Below are 27,303 nucleotides of genomic sequence, written 5' to 3' on the forward strand. Positions count from 1 at the left end.
TCTGCGTTCTTATTTGTAATTTCTGTTTTTGTTTTTTTAATTGTTTTCTAAAAAAAAAAAAACAACCCATAGTAACAACAAAAAAAAACACAACCAGGGGAATTTGGAGGGCAAACTCTCAGTGTCAGATGGCAGGGAGAAAGAAAGTTCAGGGCATGGGGAGCCAGTAAGGAGGGGGCTCTGAACCACGTGGAGCAGCCCACAGGGTCACCTTGGGTCCTCATGCACTGACCAGTCCCTCGGGCCTGGCTGCTCAGACGCCCACCGTCAGGGAGCTGGCCACACCTCAGAAACCTGCCAATGTTAAACCTGCTCCTTAACATAAAGACGAGACTTGGCACGGCTCCTTGGTCTGGGCCCCGTGTGACACAGCAGTCCTTCCTGCCGGAGAGAAGGTAGGCTTGGTGAGCCCTTTGACACCACACAGTGAGCTCCGGCCAGGACACGGTCTTCACCACCCACACGGCTGGCCTGTGCACAGGTCCATCTGACTGCAGCCAGGCGGGGGCACAACAATGCTCCCCATTCTCCGGTTTCACTCTGCCTCGTTGCCTAAGGGGTGAGGAGGGGCTGGGGTCATGACTGCTTCAGTAATGCCACAGGGCAGTGTGGCCATGGGATCTGCAGCGGTCTCTGCTTTTACCCACTGTATGACCCAGCTCTCGGGGCAGGAAATCCAGGCAGACCCAGCGCCGTGTGGGTCACCAGAGGGACAGCTCAGCCAGAAAGAGCCGGTAGCACGTGGCAAGGTTGAAGCACATTCGAGAAGGAGAAGGGCATGCAGCAAGCCGGGGCCCCACTAGTCTGAGGGGCGTGCTGAACCTGGACACAGCCAGGCCTACTAGTCTGACCAAGTGGTCCTGGAGCCTTGTAGAAGGGGGCCCACTGGTGGCTCCCTGTGGAGGGGCCCCTGTTCCTGAACGGAGGCCAGGTTACATCTCAGTGCCACAGTCCTGAGGAGCACCACGCTGGCCGGCCAGCCAGGCCACACAGTCCGAAGCCCCTCAGGGGCAATGGGACTCTGGGGTCCACAGGAAAGCCCCAGACTTGGGAGGGAGTAGGGGGTGAGGGAAGGCTGCATCCTGCTGGGAGAAACTCATGGAGGAACTGTCATGGACTTGGAAGGTGCTAAGACCCAAAATATTGCAGAGCCCAAAGGAACAGGAGGCAATTTCCGGAAACAACAACAGGCTTGTCCCCATTTTGAAACGAGAGCATTGTTGCTATTGCTTGGGTTTCATCCCCCACAGCCCCCTTTTAAAACACCCGTTTGAAAAGGCGGAAGGGCGAGGAGCTTCTGCCCCAGCACTCTCATCCTTGGCAGGCCCGCAGCCGCGTGAGTGGGGGTGGGGCGGGGCGGAGGGACCACGGCTCTGCTTCCCAGCAGCCTTCCTTCTCCTGTGAGGACAACAGGAACACATGTGGCACAGTCCAAAGGCTAAAGTGCAGAGAACTCCCCGGAGTGCACGTCCCGCAGTGTCGGGGCACTCGGAGGAGGAAGAGGGCTGGGTGGTCAGCCCAGAAGGACAGCTGTGGAAGAAACACTGACCCTTCAGAAGCAAGCCTCAGGGCCCAGTCCCCTTTCCCTCGGGGGCCGTGGACCCTTCTGGCTGGGCCTGTGCGCCGTCGGCAGTGCTCCCAGAAGAGTCCCCGGGAAAAAGCTCCGGTCCAGGAGGGGAGAGGTGGGCTGTGGCATCCCTGGTTGGTAATGCTAGTGACGTGATCAGGAAGGGAGAGGAAGGTGGCTGGTGGGAACAGTGCATGACGTCCAGAGAGTGCATCCAGGCACGGGGAACGCCGAGGGAGTCTCTCCAGATACAGTGGGGAGAAGACGGTCGGGATGCTACCAGTGAGGCCTGCTGGGGCAAAGGGGCTCCTCAGGGGGCTGAACGGAGCTGTCGAGCTGGGGTGGGGGGCTGAGGAGGAAACCCCAGGGGCTGGCATTAGGGTGTGTAGGCCGGGGGCGGCTGGAACTGGTTGATGACCTCGTACTCCGCTGGGTACGGCTCATTCTCCTCCATCTCTGACAGCAGCTCCAGCGCCTGCTCCTCTTCCTCTGTAGGGTAGTGGCGCAGGAGGTTGGCCGCTGTGGCCAGGATGGAGGCCCCACCAGCTCCTGCCACCAGGTAGAAGCTGACGGCAAAGGTGACGTAGACCTGGGAGCCATGATACTTCTTATGTTGCTGCTGCAGGGCCAGGATGAGTTCAGAGGCCCAGTAAGAGAAGCCGATGACAGTGGCACACTGCAAGACTGAGGGACAGAAGGCCGCAGGGAAGGGGGTTAGTGGGCACCTCCTGCCCAGAGGTCCTTGCTCCCTGAACCCCCTTCTAAGAAAACCTGCTGGGCTCCAGCACCACAAGGGGAGCACTCCTGGTCATGGGATTCTTGGGCTGGGCTGGGAGTCTGATCCCACCTGGGGCCGAATGGAGGATCTTGGGTGTTGGGAGGAGCATTTAAGGCAAGCAGTTGGGAACAGGCCTTGGAGCTGGCCCCATTACAAGTCGTCCCACAGGCCCGCAGCCCCGACTGTTGGGAGGGAGGGAGGAGAGAAACCAGGTGTCAGCAGAGGGAACTGTGGGTCAGAGGGGAGACAACGTGCTGAGGCCAGACCCTTTCAGGTGTACTAAGAAACAGTCTGGCTCCGGGCCCTGGGAGCTCACTTGAGCTTGAAATGCAGTTTAGAGAGAGGTGCGCTTCCTGGTGGCTTTCTGTCTGCATGCTCCACAGCTGGGCAGAGTGGGCTGTGGACTGGGCAGGGCGTGTGCACGGACGGAAGCACGCTGCCCACCTTCCCAGACACTGTGGAGAGCCCCGGCTGCAATGAGCTGGGGAGCGGGGCCTGCTCCACGCAAACCCTCCACACAGCACGCACCTGCTTGCCGCCCTCCGTCAGCAGCCCCGTTACCTGTGAGGATGTGGGCAAAGGCATAGCGACGGGTGATCTTCAGGGCAGGATGCTTGGGCCCAAAGACATCCAGCAGGAAGGCGGAGAGGCTGCACAGGATGCCCAGGAAGCAGAAGGCGGCGATGACACGCAGGAGCAGCACAGTCTGGGGATTCATGCAGAAATCTGCAGGGAGGAAGCCCAGTAACCACGGGCCCAGGGTGCACCCTGAGGAGGCTGTCTGAGCTCCTGCTCCCAGCTGACCTTTGGGCCACACTCCCACGGGCTCTGTGCACCCCAACACAATTGTGTAAGCACCACACTCTCCAAGCTGCTTCCCCAAGACCAGCAATGAACTGGAGTGTGAATTCCTGGGGCAGAGGCTTGCTTTGGGCAGGTTGGTTTTGAAGCGATGGCAGCATAAAAGGCCTGTGGTCAGTCGGTGAATGTTGACGCTCCATGCACTCAAGGGACAGAGCATTGTATGGGACCATTTGGCTAAGCTAGTTCTGGTCCAACATGAGTCTAGATGTTGCTGTGAAATACAGAATGTGTGATTTTGTTCCAGAGAATCCTCATCAATCCCTCATTCATTTCCTCCCTCTTCTGAAAAGTTTTCAGATTCACAGATGTGTAACCACAAAGCCAAACTCACTGCCGTCCATTTCAACTCCTAGCGAGCCCTACAGTACCGAGGAGAACTGTCCCTCTGGGTTTCTTTCCCAGACATTTTCCCACACAGGAGTGGACAGTGAGAGGAAACAGACCGGGAAATGCTGGGGGTACGCAGGGGTGGGTACGAGCGGACAGTAAAGCTGATGGGTAGGTGAGCAGTGGGAAGATGCAAAGGCCACGAGGTTTATGTCCCCAAAGCCCCAGAAATGAACGGCATCAAGGACCTTCTAGGAGGGGAACAGTGCACACTCCAAAAAACAAGGAAAAGGGAGGTGCTTAAACCAAAGACCCAATATTCCCTGAGTCCCAAGGTCACGAGGAAGGAAGACCTCGGCCAGAATGGTGGCCACGGGCCAGATCCAGCAGGAAGCCTGTGTTTCCTCCCAGCACTTTCATATAACGTATACCTGATACACATATATAAGCAACGATGGCCACACTGCCAATCCTTCGACAGCTATGCAAACTGGCACCGCTCCCAGAAGCACCCTGAGAGAATGAAGGCTGATCCAAAAAGCAAGGCAGCTGTGATGAAGCTTTCATAAAAAGTCGGAAACGGGCCTTAACTTGCTCCCCAGCTCGGCACTCTCATGGCCGCCAATAGGCGCTTCCTCACTTAGATCAAGGGGCACTAACTGATTTATGCCAATTTGGAAATGACATGCCAGCCTCTGATCCAGGCTTTCCCCAAACCTCAATCTCAGGCTGAAGGGATGAGGGTGGGGCTATGGATCCTGGCAGCTTCAGATTCCCTGGAGTGCTGGTTGGAAGCCTTCTCCCCAGTCCCCTGAGATTCTGAGCTCTTGACCTGGGAGTCTAGATGGAGCATAGAGCCCAGATCCCTCCCATAAGGAAGGCTGAAACCTTCACTCAGTCAGTATGGGCTTAGGAGCTCAGAGCAAGGTCAACTGAGAAAGCCAAGTTGAGGGATCTGGGGAGGGGACCTGAACCCAACAAGGCAGAGCTAGCCCATCAGAGGCGGGCAGTGAGCCCAGAGTGTGGGGGAGGGCCTCCACAGTGGAGAGCCCAGTCAGACACAGCAGAGGCCACCGGACTTTAACACCAGGCACACTCTGCGACGGTCAGAATGCTGTCCCGGCCAGACAATACTCTGTTCCCAGCTAGCTCAGGTCCTGCACCATGCTGCCCTCAAAGCCATCTGTCACGCTCTTTTGTTTGCAGACCATCTGTTTGGGGCCCACGTGTCCAGCCTGAGCGATCACCTACTGCCAAGAAGCTTGCCTGCTCTGCCAGCCACCATGACCAGCCCTTATTTAAACTCAGCTCTGCAAAGCCAGAGAAAGCATTGTGGGCCCGAAGAGTCTAGAAACCCAAGGGGCCTTGTTGCAAAAAATCTTAGAGGCAGGGCTGGCTGTGTCTTGGCTTTATCTGGAATACTGTTTAGAAGCATTGTGAGCTATCCCTGCTCCTTGAGGTCCGCTCGGCATGGGGTGGGGTGGGGTGGGGTGAGGCAGAGCAGGGCAGGGGAGAAACTGCTGTTCTTCCAGCGCTTCTAAGAATAGCCCGGCAGAGGCAGTGAGTGTTGAAGGGCTTACATCACTCGGAGCTCTGCAGCTGGCTAAGCAGAGTCCACTTGCACGCCTGCCTGCAGGCAGGCACTCTGTGCTTCTGAAAAAACAACCAGGGAGTGCTGATTCTACGAGTAGTTTTAATTGAAAAAGCCAGACTTGAGGAATCCTCAGCAGCTGGTTTGGTTTTCATGTTTACAGACACAGGTAATAAATAGATCCTGTTTGCCGGGGTAGGGTGGTAAGCAAGACGAAGCTTGCTCTAGCATGTACCTGTGTTATAGATGAGGAACCCCTGGTGGTGTAATGGGTAAGACATTAACTGCACGGTCAGTAGTTCGAAGCTACCAGCTGCTCCACAGAAGAAAGATGAGGCTTTCTACTCCCGTGAAGAAGCACAGTGTTGGAAGCCCACAGGGGCAGTTCTCCCTGCCCTGGAGGGTTGCCATGAGTCGGAATCAACTCGACGGGAGCTTGTAGCATACACGGTCACGAATGGAAAGACACGAGGCTCGACTCCAACTGGCAGCCCGCCAGGTGAAGGAACACTGGAGCAGTCCCACCCTGACAGGCGCGGTTCCACAGAGGCAGCTCCCACTCCACTGCAACTGGGTTGATTTTTGGTGTGTGAGTTCAGTTCCCCACAACGTATTATTGCTTTCTTAACAATGAACGTTTTGAGAGAGGCTATCCCTCCCTTTCTAAGCGCCCCATGCCCTCTCGGGAGACAAGTCTCATCACAGGTCAGAGGAGGGAAGGAAGCTGCTGGGCTGAAGTGACGTCCTCCAGGACAGAATCCAGTTCTAAACCCGGGGCAGACTGCCCAGCTGCTCAGAATCACCAAGGACCAGAGGGAGCCAGCTTTCTTCTCCCCTGGGGGTGGGGTGGGAGAGGTGGGTGCTAATCAAATACTGAAGAGTTCTACTTGAATGAAGGGTCAAAAGCTAATGAATGTGGTCAGAGCTCCACCCCTCACGACCACCCCTACCCCGCCCCATTGCTCAGCAAAGAGGCAGTCAGAAGCATGAACTCTCTTCGGTCAAAACAGGTTTGGGTCACTGGGCTTGGAATTACTGAACAAAAATTGCTAGGGCTTCTGCACCCCCCACAGCTACCAGGGTCTGACCGTGGGAAGCACGACGAACCCCCAACTGACCAGAAGTTGGTCCCATCCCTCCTCTGCTCCCGCTGGTTCCGTCTACCACAGGGGAGTGACACCACGCAGTGCTGCAGCAGTCCCCCGAAGGCCACTGTGCCACTTCCAGCGGTATTATTTCTGCGTACCGTCCCTCCTAGCATCGACTCACCGCCAATCCTTTAGGACAGGGTAGAACTGCCCCTGTGGGGTTCGGAGGAGACTGATTCTTTAGGGGATGGGAACAGAATCCTCATCTTTCCCCTGCAGAGTAGCTGCTGGATTTGAACTGCTGGCCTTGCTGTTTGCAGCCCAACGTGTAGCCACTACACCACCAGGGCTGAGTCTGAATTGGCTTGATGGCAGTGAGTTTGGTTTTGCCCTTATACTGACACTCCCTCAGCCACACACGCCTACCAGGGAGCCCACTGAAGCCAGGCGAAGCATCTGCCCCACTAGGGGGATGGGGCGGCAAAGGGGGGTGCTTGCCACGTTTTTGCCACGAAAGCCAAACAGGCTTTGCTTCAACCTGCCTGCCTTTCTTCCCTCCAAAGCTGCGAGTCAACCATCTGTCAGGTGGAGTGGGGAAGCCAATGTCAACCTTTGCTGAGGCTCTTGAAGTCCAGAGGCGGGGGGCAAGGGGTCCCAGAATGCTCTCAGTATCCAAACGTCTTTCCCCCTCCCCCACAGACAGCAGGATGGCCAGGAGGCATGGCCATCTGCCTCTGGATGGCTAGTGGGCAGGGGAAGAACCGGAACACTGTGCATGTATTATTTCATAGAGAAGCGGCACACAGGGGCAGGTCTGGCTTTCAAATGCACACCCGAGGCGCAGACGCAGCACACAGGCACATACTGGTCCCGCAGGCAGGGCCTGGCCGGTTGATTTCGGTAACCATTGCCTGACTGTCCCCTCTAGTCATCAGGGACGAAGGCAGCAGCTGCTGTAACAGGAGCCAAGGAAGTGACTTTGCCCAAGGTCACTGGTGAGTCACTACTGGGCCAGCTTTGTTTTGAAGGCCCGGCTCCTCTGGTTTACTTGCCCCAGCTTTGACCACCACTGCACCTCAACAAGCGGCAGTCAGGACGGGTAAAGTACCCTCCTCTGTGCCCTCTCCTCTCTGCGAGGGAGTGGCACTTTCTGATAGATGCCATCAGCCAAATCCCTCCCACAGATCTGACCTCCTCGACTCTGACTTCTGAAGCTTCCAGGCAGGCTTCTGACCCAGGACTCCAACAGGGCCTTTGCTCCCTGGCCAGGCCAGCCGCCCCAGCTAGGGAAGGTCCTGGAGTTGCTGCCTCTGGGGACAGGCGCCAAAGGACCTGGAAGTGCCAGCTGCATCGGTCACCCCCTCAGGCACACGGTCCCTCCCTGGCAGGAAGGCACCTGACCGTGCAGTGGCTTGTCAATCATGATTCACCTGACTCCAAACCCCACACTTCCTCATTCTCCACAGATGCTTCCTGAGTAAGGCCAAACCCCTCTTGAGAGGCCGCCAGGGCTCGCTTTCATGGAATGATGACAGAGGCCTCCCCAGCTGTGAGCCCTCCATGTCCACACCCAGATGTCTCTGGGCCCAGGCTCAGGGCCGGGCCCTGAAGAATGTGGCATGGAATCTTTTGAGCTGGCGTGCATTTGCTAAAGCCCAAGCTGGCGGCTCTGGAGGATGGGGGGCTTTGCTCCCGGATCACTCACTGGCGGCCAGCAGTGCTGAGCAGCACACCCTTGGCCGAGCCTGTGACAAACAACGCCACTAGAATGAAGACATGCTAAGGCTCGGGCCACTCTGGCTGCGGGAAAAGCAACTCAGAGCCCTGGTGTGTGAGGCACAAAGGTGCGGGGCAGAGAGGAAGGACTTTGGAGTCCATGACGTCACCATCAGCCTTGTGGCCCTGAGTGAGTTACCTAACTTTCCTAAGCCAGAGACCTTAGTGAAGTGGGGATGGTGACACTACCCAATGGAGCACAGGGGTTGTTCAGGATAAACTAAAACCAGGCCTGAAGTGGGCTTAGTGCCTGGCACTCAAGCACAGGGTTTACTCCAGGGTTTCTTGCCTCCCTGCCAGCCGCCATGCCTGGCCTCCCTCTAGAAGCACCTTTACCCATCCTATCTGTGTTTCATAGCCTGGCTCCCTCCTGAGACGGGGAGCACCCCAGGCTTAGCACTCTCGGCTCACAGTCATTGAACCGAGGCTGAATCATAGTGACTGACATGAGAGAATAGGACAGAACTTCCTTCCCCCTGTGGGTTTTCCAGGTTGTAACTCTTTAGGGAAGCATATGGCCAAGTCTTTCTCCCATGGACTGGCTGGTGGTTTCCAATGGCTGACTTGCAGTTAGCAGCCCGATATGCAAACCACTCCACCACCCCATGCTTACGGACCAGGACTTAGATTACAGTCCTGCAGGGCCAGCTCAGGATAGCCTATGTCTAAAGGTCCAACACTCTCACGAGCCCAAAAGACAAAGCAAAACCCAAACTCATTGTTGCTGATTGCCATCAGGTCGATTCCCTCTCCTGACAGTCCCATGCGCTACCGAGCAGAACTGCTCCGCGGAGGGCGCTTCCTTGGCCGCAACCTTTGTGAAAGAAACAGACTGCCAGGCCTTTCTTGTGACACCACTGGGTGGGCTGGACCTACCAACATTCAGGTTAGCAGGCAAGTGAAAACCAGGTGTTGTCACCCAGGACCTGTGCCAAGGCCCACTGGGTATCCCCAAATCAACAGGCTCGAGAGAAGGCAGAGGCGAAGCAAGCAGAGGCTTCCTGACTCCTCACCATCTTCTATGACAGCCCGTGAGGCACCACTGCCAACGCTCCCAGGACTGGGCAGCCAGATAGCAATGGCCACCAGGGTCGGACCTAACCACAGCTATGAGGCCCCAACAGGGACAAGCTCCGTGAAGGAAAAGAATCTGGCCGGAGCAGTTCCTTAGGGAAGATAAATACACACAAGAAGAAAGGAGAGCCTGCACGAAGCACTGACTGGGCTTTATTTTGAACATAACCGTGACAAGGAGCCACACCAAAGTGATGTAACTATGAGGCTGTTCCTCACCACAGCTGGAGGGAGACAACGAATTAAACAAAACAAAACAAAACAAAACAAAACAAAACACATTGAGGAGACAGCATCATTTTATACTGCAGCCAGAGGTCAGCCAGGCCGCCCTAGCTGGGTGTCCTGAGCCCCTGCAAGGAGATGGGAGCAGATTGCCTCCCCCTCCGTCACACGAGTTTTGTAAGCCCTCTCCAGGCAGGTTACACTAGCTCTTGGAATATCACAGCATTGCAGGTGAGATCAAAAGGAAGGCCTGAGTGAAACGGTGGCAAGGTGGCAGCTGTGCTTCCCAGAAAGCAAGTGTGCAGGGCATAGTGCTTCAGGAAAAACCATCCCGACTCAACTCACATAGGACAGGCTTCGTGCGATGAACCACAAGCCAGAGAACAGGCTGTGTGTCTCAAGGACTCCATCAGCCCAGCCCCGGCTAGCGGCTAGCGTCACAGTCAAGTCTGGGGGCATTCCACAAGCCCCCTCCTGTTCTTGGCCAAATCATCTGAAATCCTCCCAAGCTCCCGAGATTCAAATCAGTCAGAGAAGCGCTTGGAGAAAGGCGAACGTGGGGCACGAGGATGGGGAAGGACATCTTCAGAAGTGGCACCTGACACAGCAGCCGAGGGAAGCTGGCTAACAGGAATGGCTGTCTGAGACATGGGTGGTACACACCTGCAATGTACCTAAGGCGTGGCATGGTGAGGAAATAGGCCCTTCAAGATGGTTCAAAAGCCCTTGGGGGAAATGAAGGATCCAAGGGTGGTACTAAGCTGTTTGGGACCACTGACTTTTTTTGGTGGGGGTTACAGCCACACCCTCACACCACACCACCTTGGGGGGGGGGCATAGGGATGAACAAAGCAACCGTACCTCGGGCACACTTGTAATGGGCCCAAGAGCCAAACTCTGACCGACTGTTTTTAGTGAGGCTGCCAATAGAACTGCCTCCTCGTTGCCAACCACTATCACAGACGCCCTCTTCCTCCAGGAAAAACCTAAAACCCCGTGAACATTCTGTGTCATCTTAAAAGCCTCTTGCTCTCTCCATTAGTCAGCCTGTCCCTTCCTGTATCCCCCTGATTGCTCAGAAGGCAACAGCTAATTGGGATGCCTAGCACCCTTATCTCTTCTCCATACACAGCGCCCTTCCCCTGGCAGAATGCTAAAATTGCAACCGTCCAGATTAGCAGCAGCTCGGAGAGTAAGAGTTTAGCTGAATAACACGGGGGGGGGGGGGCTTAATGAACGGCTCAAACAGAGCCACCTGGTGAGCAGGAGCCCTAGCCGCGAAGGGGCGAGCCCCTTCTTCAACCCGGGGAGTGCCTGCCCCTGCACTTGTCGGCTCCAGCCCCGACCGCATTCGGCTTCCCGCCTAGGAGGTCCGGTAGCCCAAAGGGCAGAGGGCCGGCACCGGCACGCAGCGCCCTCACCTTTCAGGAGGTCCGGATGCACGTAGCCCAGCACGTCGGAGACCCCCAGCTCCTGGCGGGAACAGGTGCCGCCGTGGAGGTGCAGCCAGGCCGGCTCGGCGAGGGCAGTGCACAGCGCCGTGATGGACAGAGCTCCCGGCAGGGCCGAGGCCAGGCTACGCTCCGGCTGCTTGGGCAGGGTGCTGCCTCCCGGGCTCCTCCGCCGGCGCCCGCCGGGCAGCCCTGCGCCTCCGGGGGCGTACATACCCGGGGCCGCCCGTCGCCGCTCCGCGGTCGCTGCTAGTGGCCGCCGACCTCCGCGGGGCGCGCAGAGCTTGCCTGTCACGGGGAAACAGCAACGCGATGGATTCCAGGCAGGTGAGCCCGGCGCTGGGCAGTCACAGCCGACACCGGAGGCTGGGGGTGGAGCCGTCCGCTGAGACCGGAGGGCAGCGGGGACTCGGGGTGGGGGCAAGGGGACCCTGAAATGGGGCTGCCAGAGTGCGCGACGAGGACCCGTAGAGGGCTGGGCACCGGGCGGGGTCTGGAGAGAGAGAAGCGGAGGGGCTGGGGTACCAAGGATGCTGGTAGGAAGGAGGCCGACCCCCAGGTCTTGGCCAGAGAGTTCCCAGGGGCGGAGGAGCTGGCTGGGCCGCAGAGATCGCGGGTACTGGGGTGAGGAGCTGGGGATCTGGGAAAGACGCTCAGGGGTGGGACCTGGGCGAAGAAAGGATGCTCCCCACGTCAACCCTTTTCCTCACCGGTCAGCAAGCCTCTGGGCCGGGATGGCGCCGCTCCGCCCCGTCACAGGCTCCTCAGCGGCCCGGGGCCAAGCGTTCCCAGGCCCTAATCCCGCAACGCCCGGACCGACCCGGGGCCGATCCACTTCCGGCTTCCTCCTCTCCGCCCCTACCTCCTCCAGCTCCCCGCCCCGTCCCCCGTGCGCAGCGCACTCCAGGCGCGCCGCTGGCTCTGTGCGCAGGGCCTCACGGGACTGGTAGTTCAAGGTAATCCCAAGATGCTAGCGGCCAAATGAGCCGGTGACTACAACTCCCAGAGGGCAGCGCGGGAGCAGCGGCGGGCACTTCAGTTCCCAGGACTACCCGGGCCCTCAGGCGGAAGCGGGTGGACCCTGCGGCCACCCGAAGCTGAAGTGGGTATTGTGGGCATCTGCCCGGTGCTTGGCTTACCTGACTACCTATTTCTGCCCACCTCTCCCTCACCCCCCGCTAGGACGCCATGAAAGATTCGCTGGTGCTGCTGGGACGCGTCCCGGCGCACCCGGACTCGCGCTGCTGGTACCTGGCCTGGAACCCAGCAGGGACCCTGCTGGCCTCGTGCGGGGGCGACCGGAGAGTTCGCATCTGGGGCAGAGAAGGTAAGAGCTGGCATGGCTGTGCAACTCCCAGCGCCTGGCAGTGTGCTGGGCCCGAGGATTGCACGCACACTCGGCTGGAGGAGGCAGACCTGACCCTGAGTGTTGGCCAGAAGATAAGAGGGGGAGGCGACTGAAGTTCGAATTGGGTGTTCCAGGCAAAGGAGTCAGCAGTGCTTGGATCCAAAGAAGCGTGAGCGGACAGGCTGGAAGTGTTGAGGGGCTTGTTGGTAGTTGCTGAAACAGGAAAATTAGGGAGGAAAGGCTGGGTGCAAGGAACCCTAGAGAATTCACCCAATTCACACTGAAACGCTTTTAAAGAGGAATGGGGGTTCTGATGGTGAAGCTTACATTTTATGCGAGCACATTTGCGAGCCGACAGTTTTAAATCAGAAGGATACCTACCTTCTCAGGAAAGTTAAAAAAAAAAACACCCTCAAACTCACTGCCATCGAGTCGGTGCCACCTCATAGTGACCCTACAGGACAGGCCAAAAGTGACCCTGTAGACTTCCAAAACTCACTCTTTATGGGAACAGAAAGCCACTTCTTTCTCTCAAAGAGCCGCCGCTGGCGGTTTGTAGCTGCTGTGAGGAGCCCGCTCATCTCCCTTCAAGCATGCTGGTACACAAGGGCTTGGGCCCAAACTAGTCTGAATCAACAGCAGATGGCATGCTGGTGCTTTAGCACCACCTTGTGCAGCCAACTCTAGGGCCTGTCCTGTCCTCTCCCCTTAGGTGACAGCTGGATCAGCAAGTCTGTCCTTTCTGACGGCCATCAGAGGACGGTGCGAAAAGTAGCCTGGTCGCCCTGTGGGAATTACCTGGCCTCCGCCAGCTTTGATGCTACCACTTGCATTTGGAAAAAGAACCAGGATGACTTTGAGGTAACAAAGTGGAACAGGCCCAGGACAGTCGCCTGTTAGCTGCCCAGGCCTGCTGCAGGCAGCTGAGCCAACTGGGCCCAGTAGGGCTGTGTCCCCAGAACGAAGCTCTCCTGCCTCCTGGAGACTTTGCTGCCTTTGTTTCTCCCCCGTCTTCCCTTCGCAGTGTGTAGCGACTCTTGAGGGCCACGAAAATGAGGTCAAGTCAGTGGCCTGGGCTCCATCTGGCAACCTTCTGGCCACCTGCAGCCGAGATAAAAGTGTCTGGGTCTGGGAAGGTGAGGACAGGTCCCACCTGCTGGAGTTGGGCGCCAGCTGACAGACAGCCCCCTATGTTCGCTTGTAGGGTTGGCTCTCGAGTGCTCTTTCTTCTTCCCACAGTTGACGAAGAGGATGAGTATGAGTGTGTCAGTGTCCTCAACTCCCACACACAAGACGTCAAGCACGTGGTTTGGCACCCAAGTCAGGAGGTAGGAGGAGCCAAGCAAAGTGTCTGGTGGGAAGAAGCCTGATGGGGTGGAGGCTCATGCCCAGCCTCCCTGTGTTCACTAAGCCTCAGCCTTGCTTTTCCAGAGGTCTTCGTCTGTCACCACAGACATTAGTCCCCTTGTCACAATAGATCCCTAGAGCTGCCCTGTTCTGGCAGGGAGAGGCATTGCAGGCACTTCCTGTGCTGGGCAAGTGCCAAATCTCCTGCCTCCCACTCCACCCAGCTCTTGGCCTCTGCCAGCTACGACGACACAGTGAAACTCTACCGGGAAGAGGAGGATGACTGGGTATGCTGTGCCACCCTGGAGGGCCATGAATCCACTGTGTGGAGCGTGGCCTTTGATCCCAGCGGTCAGCGCCTGGCGTCCTGCAGTGATGACCGGACTGTGCGCATCTGGCGCCAGTATCTGCCAGACAATGAGCAAGGTGAGGATCCAATGGGACAACTAAAGGAGCCTCCTCTTCCCAAAAGGTTATGGTCTATTAAGGGCCAAAACCCTTACAGGGATTGCAGAAAATTGGAGTAGAAAGAGGACTCCAGCCAAAATGCTCGAAGAAGCAGGGACAGCTTGTGGAAGAGGGGCCTGTTCACCCCAACTTGAAGGGCCGTGTGGCAGTTAGTGAACACGAGATGAGTCCAGGAAGAGGTTTCTGGGTGAAAACAGAACAGCATGAGCTAAGGCCTTGATGTAGGCCTGTGGCCTGGAATGGTGCTACGTTTAGATAGAGCACAGTTTAGATAGGGGGAAGGGGTTTCGAGAGGAATCGCGTGGGCTGGACAAGCTGGTGGGTGGCCTTCAAAAGCAGACTGACGATTCAGACTTCATATGCAGCAGCAGGTTTTTTAAAGAACAAGTATGTTGCCTTCTCAAAATTCTGTTTTAGAACGACCCATCTGGCCTCGTGTGTGAGGCGGATGGTGAGAATGTGGACAGTGGGATGGAGTCCAAGAATCGTAACTGATTATGGAAGGTGGGGGAGTGAGGGTGTCTACCCACTACCCCAGAGGCCATTCAGGCTCATAGTGACATCTGCAATGAGGCAGTGACTCTCCCCAAGGTGCCTGGGCCACCGACCCATCATAGGCTCAAGAAAAGTTTGTCCTGCAGGGGTGGCATGCAGCGGCTCCGACCCCAGCTGGAAATGTGTCTGCACTTTGTCGGGTTTCCACTCCAGGACCGTTTATGATGTCGCTTGGTGAGACCTCATCCTGCCCCGCCCTGACCACCTCTCCTCCCCAGCCCCCAGGGATTGGAGCGGAATAAAGCAGCTGTGCTGCCCTCTTCCCACTTGGGTGTAGCACATGGCATTGAACATAGCCATCTTCGTTTGTCCGCAGCAGCCGGACTGAGACCGTGTTGGTTTCAAGCTGGCCAGCCTGGGAGTCGGAATGCCTTATAGGCCTAGAGCTCTACTTCTGTTCAGATTCTAGGCTGTTAGGTCAGCACCAGCCTGCAGAATTAAAAAAACTGCCATACCACCCAGAAATACTTACTAGTAAATTATATACTTTGGTACATTCTCTGAATCAGAATTGCTATCTGATCTTGGAAAAGATACAGCCAGAATGTTCCTTAGAAGTGAAAGTACATTTCATGTACTGTGGACATGTTATCAGAAGAGACCAGACTCGAAAAAGACATCTATAATGGAAGGCCCTCGGTGAGATGGAAGGACACAGTGTCTGCAGCTATAGTCTGAAACAATTGTGAGGATGGCGCAGGAGCAGGCCGACTTGATAGCACCTAACAATGTAGTTTGGTAACTTGGACTCTACTGTAATGGAGTCTAGACTTTTCCCTGGTAGGTATCTTTTTTTGTAGAATTCACATACGCGGTTTTATTTTTTCCCATTTATATATTTAAAAGAAATCATTGGATTTTGTACAACTCTCCCCATACGTACATCTATTGTCTTAAGCACATTTGTACATGTTACCATTATCATTCTCAAAACATTTTCTTCCTACTTGAGCCCATGGTATCAGCTGGTTTTCCCCCCTCTTTCTCTCTCCCTCATGAACCCTTGATAATTTATAAATTATTTTTTCATGTCTTGTACTGTCCAGTGTCTCCCTTTACCCCCTTGTTTGTTGTCCATCCCCCTGGGAGGGACTTATAAATAGGGCATTGTGATCAGTTCCCTTTCTACCCCCACCTTTCCCTTACCCTCCTGGTATGGCCACTCTCAATATTGGTCCCGAGTTTATCTGTCCTGTATTCCGTTTCCAGCTCTAATCTGTACCCTTGTACATGCTCTGGTCTAGCCAGATTTTTGAGGTAGAATTAGGGTCATGATAGTCGGGGGGTGTTGGGGGAGGAAGCTTTAAAGAACCAGAGGAAAGCTGTCTGTTTCATCGGTGCTATACTGCACCGACTGGCTTGTCATCTCCCCGAGACCTTTCTGTAAGGGGATGTCCAATTGCCTACAGATTGGCTTTGGGCTGCCATCCACACTCCCCTCCTCATTCACATTTTTTGTTCTGGGTCTTTGATGCCTGATCCCTGATCCTATCATTCCATGGTGATCCCATGGGCTGCTGTGCTTCTTCCATGTGGGCTTTGTTGCTTCTCAGCTAGATGGCCGCTTGTTTATCTTCAAGCCTTTAAGACCCCAGATGCTATATCTTTTGATAGCCAGGCACTCACTGGTAGGTATCTTACATAGCTAATGGTACATAAGTAGACCAACTAGCAATTCTGACTCGAGAATCTATCCCTAGGAGATAATCCTAAATAATGATAAAAGTTAATGTTATGTCCAAGTTTTGTTTGTGCAGGCATTTGGAAATAACCTGTATGAGCCTAACACAAATGAGCTTTTATCATGGTCACACTCAGTGGCCTATATTAAAACATCTACTGCCATCAACCCCAGCTCCTAGTGACAGAGTGGAATTGTTCCTTACTCGGAAGACATGAGCTTTTCGTGGGAGCAGCCTCATCTTTCACATGCAGAGTAGCACTTGGGTTTGAACTGCCAGCCTTGCAGTTAGTAGCCAAGTGCTTAACTCACTGTGCCACCAGGGCTCCTTGCCTTTCTAGCTCGGTGGTTCTTGACCCTTTGGGGGTCGAATGACCCTTTCACAGGAGTCACCTGTGAAATTAGTTATGAAGTGGCAACGAAAGTAATTTTATGGTTGGGGGGAGGGAGTCAGCATGAGGAGCTGTATGACAGGGTTGCCATGAGGAAGGTGGAGAACCACTGGTGTTAACTGTTAAGAACCAATCAGTTTAGGATACTTAGTATCATGGAAAACCCTTGTGCCTTGTTAAAAAAAAAAAAGCACACTTCACAATGGTGTGTACTGTTTTTTGGGTTGTGTATTGCAATTAGAAGTGCTTATAAACTTAAGGGCTGTATGTTAGGGCTAAACTTATGGTTATCTATTCAATTGAGGAAGCTCTGAGATTTTTAGCGGAGTTTGGGAAGAGACCAGCCCAGGGGCTGTAGAACAAATCTCTCCTAGCTTTAGGAAGGGAGGGGGACCCCCTCCCCCAACTGACGAGTGTGTTCCTCCAGGTGTCAGCTGACTGGCGCCCTGGCTACAGCTTGTGGAGATGATGCCATCCGGGTGTTTGAGGAGGACCCTGGCTCCGACCCGCAGCAGCCCACCTTCTCTCTGACAGCCCACTTGCCTCAGGCCCATACCCAGGACGTGAACTGTGTGGCGTGGAACCCCAAGGAGCAAGGGCTCCTGGCCTCCTGCAGTGATGATGGAGAGGTGGCCTTCTGGAAGTACCAGCGACCTGAGTGAAGGCCTTTGGACCATCCCTACTTTGGACAGGATCGTGGTGCCCCAGAAAGCGTCACAAGGCTTTCCCAGCCTGGCCTCAAGGGCCTGAGGCTCATTAACCTTGACTTCACTTGCCTCCGCTTCACAGAAGCATGGCGCTAGAGCAGCATTCCCACGCTCCCCGCCTTTGACGGGGCCTCAGTCAAGTCAGGGAAGATCAGTACAGTGGTTGTCAGCCCCCAGCTTTTGCTTGCTTTAGGACACAGGGACAAAATAATGTTCAACTTTGGATGTGAATGTATGATACACATATGTGGGATTGGATGTACCTAGAACATGGTCTGAAATTTTAAGTTTTATATAAATAACCCACCCTTTCTGAACTGAAACCAGTTCTGCTTTCCGAATCGCTGGTTAAAAGCCATGTGTGTAAGATTGTTATACCTACACACACGTTTCCTTTTGTATATGCCACAACACGCGTGCTGGAATAGAGTGGGTTCTAATCCATTCCCAGCGGTGCCCTTGTAAAAGAGGGAAGATGGACAGGGGACCATGGCATTTTCCTGACAGCAAGTCAAGGAACACCGGAAGCTGAGAAACAATAAAAGATCCACCTAGAGTCATGGAGAGAAACTGGCCTAGTTGATGAGTGTGATTTGGATGATCAGCCTCCTGGAGACAGGATGTTTCCATTCCTAATAGCCACCACTTTCTACTGTTGCCCCCCCCTCCCCTAACATGGATACCACACGGAAGTATGATCATGGTCATGAAGGAAAGTAACTGTGCCACTTGAGCGGCCAGCTTTCTTCGTGGCATCACCTTGCAGTGAAGACCAGACTCTGCCTCTGGCACCAGTGTTTGCCAGGCATCGAGCGAGGTGAGGATCCAAAGGAGACTCATCTCCCCACAAAGTGAGTCGATTTTCAGGAATTGCCACAAATTGGAGTAGACAGAGGACTCCAGGCAAAACACTGGAGAATCAGGTTTGTGGAAGAGGGGCCATTTCCTCTCGACCTGACAGGGTAGGTGGCAACTAAAGCATGAGGGGCGGCAAGAAGAGAGGCTGGGATTAAAACAGCATGAACTGGCAGTAGGCTCATGCCAGGGGTGGCGCTGTGTTTACATAAAACGGCACCAAGGGTCTGAAAGGAACCACCCGGGTTGGGCAAGATGGTGGCCTTAACAAGAATGGGATTTGGACTGGAATATCTGCCATGTTTTCACAAACAAAACTTCCACTTCAAGGGAAAACAACACAACACACTGCCAAATGGAAAAAGAAAGCACACTAAAGACCAACTTTAGAAAACCAGTACTGCCACTGTGAACTCGTTAACTTTCTGATGTGACATTTTTTCATCTCATACTGTGAGAGATGTCAACATTCAGAAGATCTGCATAATTCAGTGAACCACTATTTTCCAGATGTTCGACACCTGCTAGAAAATTATTTATGAGATCCATTCAAAGTGTCAGAACAACAGATGTTAATGGAACAGGAGAAAAAGTTGATTGATCAGCTTCAGGTTCCACAGTGCACCTAACCTTGAACAAACTGCCACTTTGCTGAGTCTATCAAAGAATAGCTACAATTAACCAGAAAGGGTTATTAAAAACACCCCTCCCTTTTCCAGCTGAGGAGCCCTGGTGATGTTAATGGGTACACATTGGGCCACTAACCGCAAGATCAACAGTTCAAAACCTTAGGTTGCTCCACAGGAGAAAGACGAGGCTTTCTACTCTGCCAGGATTCAGTCTTGGGAACCCACAGGGGCAGGTCTATCCTCTCGTTCTCAGAGCCAACTCGACAACACCGAACAACAGTATCTGTGTGCAATAAGCTTCTCTTCAACTCAAACCACCCACAACAGGTTGTTTAGAGAAGCAGCTGGATGGCAAGTCAGCTGTCCGATACTTCTCATTTCTCATACAAAATGTTATCACGTGTACAGTTGTTTCAACAACAGAAATGATTTACTGTAGTTTCGCATACCAATGGGGAGACCTTATCTGAAGTCTTTGGAGTCCTTCAACCTTTCATAGTGTAAAAGGTTCCAAGTGAAACTGAGAACTGATGATCTAGAGTAAACACCCTACACAAAATCTGAATACATATATTCCTAAAAAAAAAAAAAAGCTTGTAAAACCACAACAGAAGGCAGGAAAATTTAAAGAGAAAAACTGGTAGGTCTGGATTACAAAATGGGGTTACATACAGGTGGTGCATTTTCATCTCCCTTCAGGTGCCCCCTCCTCCCCCGCCCTTGTGGGACCATGGATCTACCCACCGAGGCGACCTCCGTTCCTGCAGCCATGCCACTGTGGGTAGCACACACATGTGGTGGGCCACGCTCACAGCCTGGAGAGAAGCTGCCAAGAGTCCCTCCTACAGACTAACGGGAATGGCTACAGACAAGACAGTCCCATTGATCAGGGCTGTTCTCCAGAAACACGAATTATAAAGTTTACCCACTACAAAAGCAAACAAAAAACCCCGTCAACTAAGGGCCTTCTGTTAGAGAAAACCATGGAGCGAATGGTTTCTGTGAGTTATTGTAATCGATTCTGACAAAGAGCGTGCCTGACAATGCTGCACAGTGTGTGCGACCGGCCAGCTAAGCTGCACAGCTGCAGACCCTGGGTCCAAGGTGTGGGCTGCAGGGTGACAAGGGGAAAGCAGCAGGGCTGGCACAGCACCCCGACTGCTCAGCTCTCATGCTGACAGATGGGGTCTCCACAACCAGGATCCAACACAACTGTCTATGCTCCCAGTCCAGGTTCAACAATCCTGTGTGAGAGCAGAATGCCTTATGGCTCAATCTGAGTCACTGTCAGTCTCCGCTTCTTTCACGTCCACACTGAATTTGTATTCCTGGTCACAGCCCATGTAAGCATCACTCATGAAGTACAGCGTGTAGTTGTGGGCACCAGTGGCTGGCGCCACAAAGTCAAGTTTCACCTAGAAAGAGCAGGTGGAAATCAGGCTGAGTGCGGACTAGGGAAGGGTACCCGCCCCGCCCCCGCCCCTGGCTCGCAGAAACCCTCACCTTAGCCTTCTGCTGCAGGGTCAGCCTCTTGATGGAAATGAGGCTATTGGACTTGGCATCACCGATCACCACCCACCAGCCCTCTTCACGTTTCTGCAAAGAGCAAAGCCGAGGAATTTCAGCATGGAACACTTGATGGCCACAGGATCATGAGGACAGTTACACAAGTAGGAAAATAAAAAATGCCAGATAGCAAGTTCCACAAACCTTGTGAAGCCCTACTGTAAGCTTTAAAATGACTTAAGATTATAAAACTGTCCAAAGATGCCTCAAAGGGTTCTATTTTTAGGTAGGCAGATGGACTCATTTGTTATCCTGGCTCATGTCCTTCTTCAACTTAGTGCTTGCCAGAGTGCACGTCTCCACTAGTGAGCTCTAGTCTCCGAGGCCTGATGAGAAATATACCTTACATGGAGAGGAGCCTGTCAGCAAAGGGTCCACAACAGGACTTGTGGAAGAAGCATTGCTCCTACCCAGAACCCCTCCTATCTATCTGTCTGCTACCAATCCATTCTCATCAGATTCTCTAGAAGAATCCTGTTCACAAAGGGAAAAATACAGAATTCCGAATGCTCATGGGCTTGGTCTTCGCGGGGCCATGCAGGCTAGATGAACCCTTAAAGCAATTTTCCCCAATCGTTAATAAATGAAAAAAATCTCCTGAAGTCTTCTTAGAGCCAAATGACAGTTTAGAGTAGTTGGGTATAAAAGGAGTCTCCCTTGAACATTATGTTCTTTTAAGGTCTATATATATGAAGTTTGTGGGGAATGGAGTGTAAAGGCAATGGGCTTTCTTTCCCCACTGACTTTTTGGAGGCCCTCAGAGCACGTGGGATTCAGCCAGCAGGGAGCTTAGGGGCAGGGGTGAGGTGAGAAAGGCTGCGCAGCTCAGCAGAGAAGCACTCTACAGTGCACGTGAGCACGCTCGGATTGGTGTATGTTTGTGCTATGGGTATTCTCAGCAACAAAAGAAATTAGCCACAGAATTCTGAAACCTGAAATATCACTGTTTAAGCCATTTCCCTCCCCCCCTTGGGGCTTCATATTATAATTCCATATGAAGGTCAGCTTTTCCTTTTTCCTTCTGGTGGCAAAAAAACAAGCAACTAGGAGCAGAATCCGTGGCGACGAGGAAAGCTGGAAAACACCCCTTGGAAAAGCCCTCATGGTCCAAGGGCTCTTCACAGTCACAGGGCTTGACACGCGCACATTTGGATCTAACAAGTCCAGCTACCTGAATGGGTTTAAACTAAACCCAAGGTAAGCAGGGGAGAAGGGGGGCCATGACCCGAGGTAAGTCCTTAGTCTTGTACTTTCATGACTTCTACAAGGCCCCTCTCCCCACGACTCTGCTAAGGCCAGCTACTTGGGCATACCTGTGGAAACAGAGGTGCAATAACAGGGCCTGTGACTTCCTCCTCTCGCTCCAGCTGCACCAACACCACAACCAGCCCACCGCTGCAGGGGAGAGAAGAGGGCGGCAACTTGGCAGGGGGTTCACTCAGCAGGACCCCAGGGCACTTGCTTCTTGCTGGCTCACCTGCGAATGCTGTCCTTCTCCACCACTTCGTAGGACAGCTCGATGTTCGGGTAGCGGTTACAGAAGCGGGCCACGTCGGCGATCTGGCCGTCCGAGAGCTGGAGCAGTGCGTTTCGTTCCTCATCCTCCATCTCCATAATGTCGAAGACACTCTCCACTCCCTGCAGTGAGATTCAGAGGGCAGAGAACCCCGGTTAAGAGCAGAAAACTAGCACCAAGCAAGTGCCAACTTCACTTCTGATGCCCTGAGACCACCCAAAGATGACACAGCTTTGGAAAGACCATGGCCCACAGTTGGGAGGCTCTTCTGGATTTCGATAGGCACCCCTTTTAGAGAAAACAGAGCTAGATGTTGCCTTCACTGTGAGTCCCCAGCCCCAACCCCTAACCTAGCCCAAGTCCAGGACCCCCGGGCCTCGCTCTCAGGCTTACTTGGTCAACACTTCACTTCCAGATCTGCTCACCTTGTCTGTGCAGCGTTTGATGTGCTCTGAGGTGAAGTGCGGCAGCTGTTTCAGGTATGAGTCCTTGGACCACATGGCTTGGGTGACCATCTGAGCCAGTTCCATAGCTGCCAGGGCAGGGCTGAGCCACCCATTGCTGGAGAGGACATCCACACAGGCCTGGATGAGCCGGATTGCCTGTACAGGGACAGGAATACATGAATGGAGGCTGGGTCTGGACGGCTACTTCCTAGGTCACTTCGGCCCCCTCCGACACACACCAGTGTCCACACCATACCTTACTAAGGATCTCCTCTGTGTCTGACTGCAGCTCGGCACTCAGCTGCATGCGTGACAGGTGAGCCTGCAGAAGCAGGTTGGTCTTGATGTGTGGGTCATTGAACTTGGGGTTGTTCAGCTTGTGAGGGACCTTCTGAGCCAACTACAAGATGGAAGAAAAATATCTGGTGAGAAACAGGTGAGCTTGCCTGAAATCAGCTCTCAGACCAAGAGCACCACCTGGCCAAAGAGCCCAACTCTTCAATACCCAAAAGTGGTAGGTGCGGGAGGGAGGGGGGGGAGAGAGGGGGAGAGGGAGAGAGAGAGAGAGAGAGAGAGAGAGAGAGAGAGAGAGAGAGAGAGAGAGAGAGAGAGAGAGAGACAGACAGACAGAGAGAGAGAGAGAGAGAGAGAGAGAGAGAGTGTGTGTTTGTGGTGGTGGGTGGGTGGGTTCTCCAGTGGTGACAAGGACACTACATGCTCTGGGAATATAAGCCAAATTTCAACTCCGAGGACGTTCACCTGCCGCAGGAGGTTGTCTTCGTGGTGCCGGATGGGAATGTTCTCATATTCCGCAGCATTAGAGATGATCTCAATCAGCCCACGCACCTTGGTCTTAGCATTCAGGGACATGCTGAAGAGCTCTGACAGGGAAGAAAGGAAGTTTGGGAGGCATGAAAGCAGAGGAAATGGGAACAGGGAGGCCGTGATTAAGTAACTGCCTGGGAGCTCTGCTCTAGCCTCCAGACCATCACGCAGACGACCGCCCGGGACACATCCAGCCCCGGTACCTCATCTCAGCAGCTCCACACCCCACCTACACTTCCCCCAGCAACCCCTCACCAATCGTGGTGTAGTTGATGTAATAGTAGGCCGCAATCATGCCCAGGTTCAGCGGCGCGACATCCATCTCATCCTCGATGCTGATGCACTTGGACTGCTCCAAGTCACTCAGGGTCTGCTCCACAAGCTCCGACAAGTGGTCAGACAAATGACGGTGGGAAATGCCTATGCAGGGATGAGATGAGCGGGCCCTTAGGGAAATGCCCGGCCAAGGCTGGGAACGGCACAGAGGGCTAGTGTGGGCCCTAAGCAAACTGACCCTGCAGGTTGTAGTAATTGGGGTTCTGAGTCATGCGACGGTACAGAAAGGTCCAGGTGAGGTAGTCCACCGCGTCCTGCTTGTTCTCAATGGTCTTGGTGACAATTTCTGCATTGAAGTGGTCATGCATACAGTGGTCCAGGTGAGACTCTACTGGCAATGGCTCATACAGGAACTTTTTGAAGAAATCCTACGGTGGGAGAGGAAATGGCCCAAGACAACAAATGGTCCCCATTAAGAGCAAGAGCAAATCAACAGCGGATAGCCCTGGTGTGACGCAACGAGTCACCAAATGGAAGACACCACAGTTAGACAGGGAGGGCGTGTGCAAGCAATGCCGGAGCCGGGCAGGCAACGAAGCCCGACACCCACGGACTCAACACCACAATGGCAGGTGGCTGCAGGCCTGGTACAAAAGGCACGTGCTCATGAACGACTGAACGAGCATCAGAAAAACTCTTATGCAGTAACTACAGGCAGCCCTTCAAAGCCAGGTGGTGACGCCCTCACTGCGGAAGCTTCCCTCTCCTGCCCATTTCGTTGTCAGCCGCAAATGGCATACAGCAAAGAACAGTTACCATTCGTCTACGTGGGGAAAAAAGTCTTAAGCATTCCCGGCCCAAAACAACCTACCAAACCAAACCAAGTAACCAAAAAACAAACTGGAAACAACACTAACGGAGAGCAAAAGCATGAACGACAAACACACAGCCCACACAGGGGGCTTCCAAGGCCCCCCTCGGGCCCCTGGAGTAACGCAGAGTAGAAGCTCCAGGTGCGGGTGGCTTGGCTTCCAGGTAAGGGGCGGTGGATACCAGTCTCGGTGCTCGGATGCACACGGCCTCTTTACCAGTTTGAAACCAACAGCGAATGCTAGAGTTCAGCCAAAATCCTCTTCAGGTTTCTTCCGGTTAGGGAAAACAGGTGCTGACGTTCATCTTTGTAGAAGCAAAGCGGTGCAGAGCGAACCCTCAAAGTGGAGAGCGGCTGAACCTCACAAGCCACTGCAGGCGCACAGGACTCACCTTTTTGGAACCCTGACACATGATGACACAGCGGCCCTCATCATCCTGCAGCGGGCGGTTGGCATGGCCCACCATCTGAAGCACGTCGTAGATGGGGTAATCCACGTACCTGGAAGCAGAGGAGAGGGTGTAGCAGCAGAGACCACCTGCCGGGGGCCTGCCTCCTATGGACGTTGACCAGGTCACTTTTCCTAATCTGTGCAAAAAAACAGGTTGATGACGTGCATCACCTCTAAAGGTCCTCTGCTTACAAACTTGCTGCTCCTCCAACTTGCTGAAATAAGGACAGCGACTCTGAGAGCAAATGTGACCCGAGGTTGAAACACCTGCAGGAAGACCCAGCTGTCTGCTTATTTTCTCTACTCCGGAAATTTCCCCTCCCAATGTTCCTTTACTCCTTTTTCCGCAGGGTTGGCTTCAATTTCGTTCTTTGAGGTCAGGTTAGTTAGTAAGATAAGATTTGTTCTAAAAGCACGACCCATTGCTAGCACTCATTTTCAGGCCCGCAGTGCAGTTTCTAGCAAGACTATTTGGTTGCAAAAGATGCCCCTCCTACAATACGCGAGGGTGAAACTTCAATCCCTGCCTTTGCGGGTGGGATTTACTCACGCGTGGATCTTGCCATTGTAGTACTGGGTGTCCATGATGATCACCAGGTGGGCAGCCACATTCATGCCCCAGCAGAGACTCCTCGAAGCCACCACCACCTGGATGGCCCCTGCACAGCAGAGTGGAGACGAAGCGTGACCCAGCGCTCGCGGAGGAGCACTTCACGGCCTGCTGGCTATCTTGTGGGATGTTGCAGGATCAGGGCAAAGCTTTCTGAGGACAGGGCTGAACATGCCTAAGAAGACTCAAGCAATACTATCACACGAGGCCCAGGCCACTGTTGCCTTGCTTTGGGGGCTGTCCTGGAAGTAATCCTGGAACAGAATCCAAAGGCCCTGCTAACCAGAAAGTGCTGTTGACAACTCAGTTGGGTGTTGACTCAGGATGGCAGCCAATGGGGCTTTCTAGAAAGGAACATCTCCAAGGCAGCTCCAGCAAGCAGTGTCTAAATGATCCAGAAGCAATGCCACTGGGCAATCAGACAACGGCGCTCTACCAAACCAAAACCACCCAACTCACTGCCAGGGAGTCGATTCTGACTCACAGCAGCCCGACAGTAGGACAGGGTAGAACAAAGAAGGTAACACGCAAGAGAGTACTTTGAAAAGGATATACCGTAGAGGAAAGGTCTTACCCGCAGCCTGAAACTGACCACACATCCCTTGGGTGTGTGTGTGTGTGGGGGGAAGACCCTGAGACATCATCTCTCGGAGCCATAAGGACTTGTCGTTTCGTCTGCTTTCTCACCTGAGCTGAAGAGCTGCTCCACCAGGCGCCGCTCCATGGGGCTGAGCCCCTCGTGCAGGTAGCCCACGCCGTTCAGCAGCGTCTCCTTGAGCGTGCTGTCACTGAGCTTCTCCAGGTACGGGATCAGGTCCTTCTCGGTGCAGTGCAAGAACCTGGGCAGCAAAGTCCCAGTTCAGCTCAGGGCCCATCTCATCAACTGCCACCCCAACCACCACGAGCGAGGCCAGGTGAGAGGCAATAGGTATCGAGTGGACGGCTTAGCATGCACGCTCACCTCTGCCGCTGGATGTCCGCAGCACAGGTGGTGAGGATGTCGATGGCAGTGAGGCGGGTCTGCTTGCGGGACGGAACAAACACGATGACCGGCTTCTTGGGTGAGTGCTTGGTGATGGCATGGTACACGGGCTTGGCCATGGACAGCAGGCGAGTTTGCGTGTGGCTAATGTTGAAGCCCTGTGCACCAAGGAAAGAGAGACCCAGGCAGAGGTCACGCACCTGCGTGACTCTGGATACTTGAGGCACAGAGGAACGGCAAGGGGGTGCTACCTGGATGTGCAGCTCCAAAGGCACGGGACGCACGTTAGGGTGGAAGTTGAAAGTGGAGGTGGCGCTGCACCCGAGCCAGTGGGCCACATCCTTGGCATTTGACAGTGAGGAACTCAGCGCCACTATGCGAATGGGCCGCTCGATCTGGGAGGAGATGTAGCGCATCCGGGAGCAGATCACTTCAAGGACCGGCTACAAGACAGGGGAAGAAGGCGACCGTCAATGCAGACACAGGCTCCCCCCTCCTCCGCCCTGAGTTCCCATGGGTGAAGAGGCAACAGCCTATAAGGAGCTCATGACCCTTCCTTCGAAACGAGCTGCCCACACAGTAAGGCCTGGTTCTGAGAGCACTGAAAATAACAGTGTACTCAATTTTGAGGAAGACAAGAGACAGAATCTTCTTGGCCAAGGCCCCACAGCCAGCCTCAGACCCACACATCAGGCCGAAGGCCAAGGTCATTTAAGCAATGCCAACCCCTAGTCTCTAAGGCAAAGTGGAACGCCTACCCCGTTCTCGCCCCCAATCAGGTGGACCTCGTCCACCACGAAGAGGCTGATATTCTGGACGTTCTTGCGCTGCTTCCAGCGCCGGGAGAGGATGTCCCACTTCTCAGGGGTGCTGATGATGATGTGGCCTTTGCCCAGGAGCTTCAGGTCTGTGCTGGTCTCCCCCGTCAGCAGCACCACCTTCTTATTGAGCCTGTCCTGGAACTTCTCGTACCAGTCCATGTACACCTGGGGCAGTGGAAGGAACAGCTCAAGCCAGGCATCATGCACGTGAACCTT

At 54.1% G+C, this 27,303-nt stretch overlaps 3 protein-coding genes across 3 annotated transcripts in view; 1 reads left to right on the forward strand and 2 right to left on the reverse strand.

Moving 5' to 3' along the window:
* On the reverse strand, window positions 1-11,604 carry TMEM127 (transmembrane protein 127). Its single transcript, XM_075563163.1, has 4 exons — window positions 11,452-11,604; window positions 10,712-11,029; window positions 2,907-3,071; window positions 1-2,251 (listed from the first exon to the last, which is right to left on the reverse strand). Exons 2-4 carry the CDS (start codon window positions 10,953-10,955, stop codon window positions 1,944-1,946), a joined length of 717 nt encoding a protein of 238 aa, XP_075419278.1. The 5' UTR covers window positions 10,956-11,029; window positions 11,452-11,604; the 3' UTR covers window positions 1-1,943.
* A 185-nt stretch (window positions 11,605-11,789) lies between these two features.
* On the forward strand, window positions 11,790-17,809 carry CIAO1 (cytosolic iron-sulfur assembly component 1). Its single transcript, XM_075563165.1, has 7 exons — window positions 11,790-12,068; window positions 12,802-12,950; window positions 13,114-13,225; window positions 13,329-13,417; window positions 13,661-13,862; window positions 14,546-14,633; window positions 16,960-17,809. Exons 1-7 carry the CDS (start codon window positions 11,930-11,932, stop codon window positions 17,192-17,194), a joined length of 1,014 nt encoding a protein of 337 aa, XP_075419280.1. The 5' UTR covers window positions 11,790-11,929; the 3' UTR covers window positions 17,195-17,809.
* A 1,322-nt stretch (window positions 17,810-19,131) lies between these two features.
* SNRNP200 (small nuclear ribonucleoprotein U5 subunit 200) overlaps window positions 19,132-27,303 on the reverse strand; it is a 29,645-nt gene continuing 21,473 nt past the window's right edge. Inside the window, exons 31-45 of the mRNA XM_075563164.1 lie at window positions 27,025-27,252; window positions 26,518-26,709; window positions 26,246-26,424; window positions 25,972-26,123; window positions 25,225-25,333; window positions 24,616-24,724; window positions 23,591-23,780; window positions 23,332-23,496; window positions 23,011-23,132; window positions 22,508-22,651; window positions 22,231-22,407; window positions 21,767-21,927; window positions 21,603-21,684; window positions 20,227-20,319; window positions 19,132-20,138 (exon numbers count right to left, since the gene is read on the reverse strand). Coding sequence (XP_075419279.1) covers window positions 19,995-20,138; window positions 20,227-20,319; window positions 21,603-21,684; window positions 21,767-21,927; window positions 22,231-22,407; window positions 22,508-22,651; window positions 23,011-23,132; window positions 23,332-23,496; window positions 23,591-23,780; window positions 24,616-24,724; window positions 25,225-25,333; window positions 25,972-26,123; window positions 26,246-26,424; window positions 26,518-26,709; window positions 27,025-27,252 — 2,247 coding nt within the window. The 3' untranslated portion in view covers window positions 19,132-19,994. The remainder of the gene's footprint in view (window positions 20,139-20,226; window positions 20,320-21,602; window positions 21,685-21,766; window positions 21,928-22,230; window positions 22,408-22,507; window positions 22,652-23,010; window positions 23,133-23,331; window positions 23,497-23,590; window positions 23,781-24,615; window positions 24,725-25,224; window positions 25,334-25,971; window positions 26,124-26,245; window positions 26,425-26,517; window positions 26,710-27,024; window positions 27,253-27,303) is intronic.

The sequence above is a fragment of the Tenrec ecaudatus genome, chromosome 11 (assembly GCF_050624435.1).
Source record: "Tenrec ecaudatus isolate mTenEca1 chromosome 11, mTenEca1.hap1, whole genome shotgun sequence".
In the NCBI taxonomy this organism is placed as follows: Eukaryota; Metazoa; Chordata; class Mammalia; order Afrosoricida; family Tenrecidae; genus Tenrec; species Tenrec ecaudatus.

What these genes read in the sequence shown, in the direction of transcription:
- CIAO1 (XM_075563165.1), top strand. Translation starts at nt 11,930, where the DNA reads ATGAAAGATTCGCTGGTGCTGCTGGGACGCGTCCCGGCGCACCCGGAC. An exon ending in AAGTGTCTGGGTCTGGGAAG is followed by an intron (nt 13,226 to 13,328) that starts GTGAGGACAGGT and finishes TTCTTCCCACAG; the next exon opens with TTGACGAAGAGGATGAGTAT. An exon ending in ACCGTTTATGATGTCGCTTG is followed by an intron (nt 14,634 to 16,959) that starts GTGAGACCTCAT and finishes GTGTTCCTCCAG; the next exon opens with GTGTCAGCTGACTGGCGCCC.
- TMEM127 (XM_075563163.1), bottom strand. Translation starts at nt 10,955, where the DNA reads ATGTACGCCCCCGGAGGCGCAGGGCTGCCCGGCGGGCGCCGGCGGAGG. An exon ending in GCATCCGGACCTCCTGAAAG is followed by an intron (nt 3,072 to 10,711) that starts GTGAGGGCGCTG and finishes TCCTCCCTGCAG; the next exon opens with ATTTCTGCATGAATCCCCAG. An exon ending in CTTTGCCCACATCCTCACAG is followed by an intron (nt 2,252 to 2,906) that starts GTAACGGGGCTG and finishes TCTGTCCCTCAG; the next exon opens with TCTTGCAGTGTGCCACTGTC.